At 38.0% G+C, this 2,918-nt stretch overlaps 1 protein-coding gene across 1 annotated transcript; it reads left to right on the forward strand.

Moving 5' to 3' along the window:
• Positions 1-286: 286 nt before the first annotated feature.
• LOC131168062 (UPF0481 protein At3g47200-like) lies at positions 287-2,092 on the forward strand. Its single transcript, XM_058127236.1, has one exon. The coding sequence runs from the start codon at positions 289-291 to the stop codon at positions 1,636-1,638; it is 1,350 nt and encodes a 449-aa protein (XP_057983219.1). The 5' UTR covers positions 287-288; the 3' UTR covers positions 1,639-2,092.
• The last annotated feature ends 826 nt before the right edge of the window (positions 2,093-2,918 follow it).

The raw sequence follows: 2,918 nt of genomic DNA on the forward strand, positions 1-2,918 counted from the left end.
TTTAATGCATTTTTAATTTTATATATATATATATATATATATATATATGTGTGTGTGTGTGTGTGTGTGTGTGTGTGTGTGGGGCAAATCTGGCAAAGATCTCCTGTTGGATAGAAAGGCAAAGGGGAAAGTTGAAGTAAATCTCGCGGGAAAAAACTCGCCAAAGCAAACTATTGACAGCAAATTATGCGCTGGAAAGGAAAAGAAAAAGAAAAAGAAAAAGAAAAGAGTCCATACTTACCAGAACACAATAATGCTGGAGGCAGTGAAGGTGGTTTCCAGCTTTCCATGGAGGAGCAGCCTGCCCCTCTGACGGGGATGAGAGAACTCCCCAGAAGAAGCAGCCCCCATGAGTGGCTAATATCCTTACAGAATGCTCACGATCATCACGATGACAAAGAAAGAGAGGGCGAGCAAGGAGATGGAAGCATCACTGCATCGCAGAAAACCGGCTGCATTCAGAGGGTTCCAACCATGCTCCGCGATGTCAAAGCTAACACCAAATGCTACGATCCCATGATGGTTTCCATTGGCCCTATCCATTACGGCAAACCTCATCTCCAGGCAGGGGAGACACTAAAGAAGAGATTGGCAAGCCACTTTCTCTTGGGTAGGGAGACGAGGGAGATCGAGTCCATCTATGCTGAGCTAGAAGAGATGGTTTCAGAAGCAAGAAACCGCTATGAAAGGGACTCCACAGATAAGTTCAACGATTATGCTTTTGCGCAGCTGATGTTCATTGACGCTTGCTTCATTCTGCAGTTCGTGGACTCATGTCTGGATGGACGGCTCTCGGAACTGAAGATACAGAGTCGCGACGAAGGCTTCATTAGGCGCGACTTGTTATTGATGGAGAATCAGCTCCCTCTCATGGTAGTTGATAAATTGATGGATTGGAAGCCTTTTCTAAGAAATTATCTGATTAATTACTTTATTGTTAAGTACATTGAGGTGCCTATATTAGGAAGGGAGCAGATGGTGATCATTCATAGGGATTTGTATGCCGAACTCCCCCTTCATCTTCTCCATCTTGTGCACATACGCCTTGTTGGTCCGGAAGGGGGCCAGGAAGTGGGATATCATACTGCAATGAGTAACTGGTACAGATATCGATCTGCCAAGAAGCTTGAGTCTGCGGGAATACACATCAGGCCAAGCAAAACTCTTCATCTCACAGATGTTCGTTTCCAGTCCATTCGCTTGTCCGCAAAACTTGGACTACCCCCCATAGCCATCAATAGCCAGACCAAAACCATTCTTCTGAACTTGGCAGCCTACGAAACATGCTACAATGTGGAGGATTCGTGGGTCACCTCCTACATATGCTTCATGGATTCACTCATCGACGATGTCGAAGACGTCACGGAGTTGGGTTCCAATGGCGTATTTCATAACTTGCTCGGCACCAACCAGCAAGTGGCGGACCTCTTCAATGACATGGCAAACAGTTTGGTCCCCAATCCGAAAATTTATTCTCACGCTAAAGTATGCATTGAAAGGCATTTTGAGAACAAGGCGCAAATTTGGATGAGAGAGTGGTTGCGCTCCAACTTCACGTTTCTAGCTTTTGCTGGTGCAATTGTTTCCATTTTTCTGAGTTGCCTCCAGACTTACTACACCATTTTCCCTCGCAAATAGAGGTAGGGAAATAAGAAAGGATAGTGATCCAACATTGTTTACTGCAAATAGAGATAGAGAATCAAGTAAGTACGTGGTTATCAGAGGCCACGGGTGAGGCACTGTTTTGTTGGATTTTTTGGAGAAGCTTATTGGTTTATTGGAGGAAGTATATTTTTCAATAAATCGTTGGTATAGAGAAGAGAACAAAGTGACAGAAGACTTGACTCGATAATGGGCTATGAGAAGGAATAGTTTGTTTATCAATGGTAGTCAACTTTCTAAAATTAGCAATGATTTGTATAAATTGAAGAAGATGGGTACGAATTGTATAAGGTGTATTTAGCTGATTTTCCTTATGCTTTATGTTATTTATTTTTTGTTTTATTTTGTTACGTGAAATTTGTTTTGTAAGTCATGTTTTATTTTATTTTATTTTATTTGGACTTATAACCCGATTTTTGGTTGGATGTTAGTGTTGGTTTTTGAGAAATTTTTAACGTGTTGTTTTTTGTTATCTATCTTGTAATCACGTTATTCTTTTGCCAAAAGTAAGAGGTTATCAATAAATAAATGGAGGTGCTACCCTTCTTAAAAAAAAAAAAAAACTCCTCTCTAGTTACAAGTTCTTGCACCCATGACCACTTTTTATTTATTTATTTATATGCTCAATGGGAAAATGCTTCTTTCATAAGACTAAAATATTCTTAACTACAAATTTTGCAGTAAATATTAAATGCCTTTGATCAATCTGTTTGCTGTATCTAAGATAAAATGCTTAATCAAAGTATCCAACACAAGATAAAAAGGAATTAAGACATGTACACAAAGAAGACCTCTTCTATTAAATTTATTTTTACACTTTCTTCTTTTTAAAAGTATTGGTAGTTTCGAGAATTGTATTTAGGAAGCCGATAAGACACGAAATGTATATAAGGAATATGTCAAGAGTGTCCGATCCTTAAGCAAAATTATTTCTAAATTCTATGAATAAACTAACAACCATACTAAATAAAATGTTAAAAGAATTTGTTAAGAATTTGTTTTTTTTTTTTTTCAAATAATTTAAATATACACATACTACATCTAAATGATTAACAGTTTATCATGCATGAATAAGGTATTTCAACACAGCATGACAATTTTGGATTTCTCATTATATGTATTGCTTCAAATTTAGAAGGGCTAATATAAGAAACTATGGAGTAAAGGAATGTCGGTTTGTGTCTCATTCTCTAATTTATTTCGCGTTGTCATATTATTCATCAAACTACTTTAAGGTCATCTTTAAATTTGTATAT

Source organism: Malania oleifera, chromosome 11 (genome assembly GCF_029873635.1).
Source record: "Malania oleifera isolate guangnan ecotype guangnan chromosome 11, ASM2987363v1, whole genome shotgun sequence".
NCBI classification, from domain to species: Eukaryota; Viridiplantae; Streptophyta; class Magnoliopsida; order Santalales; family Ximeniaceae; genus Malania; species Malania oleifera.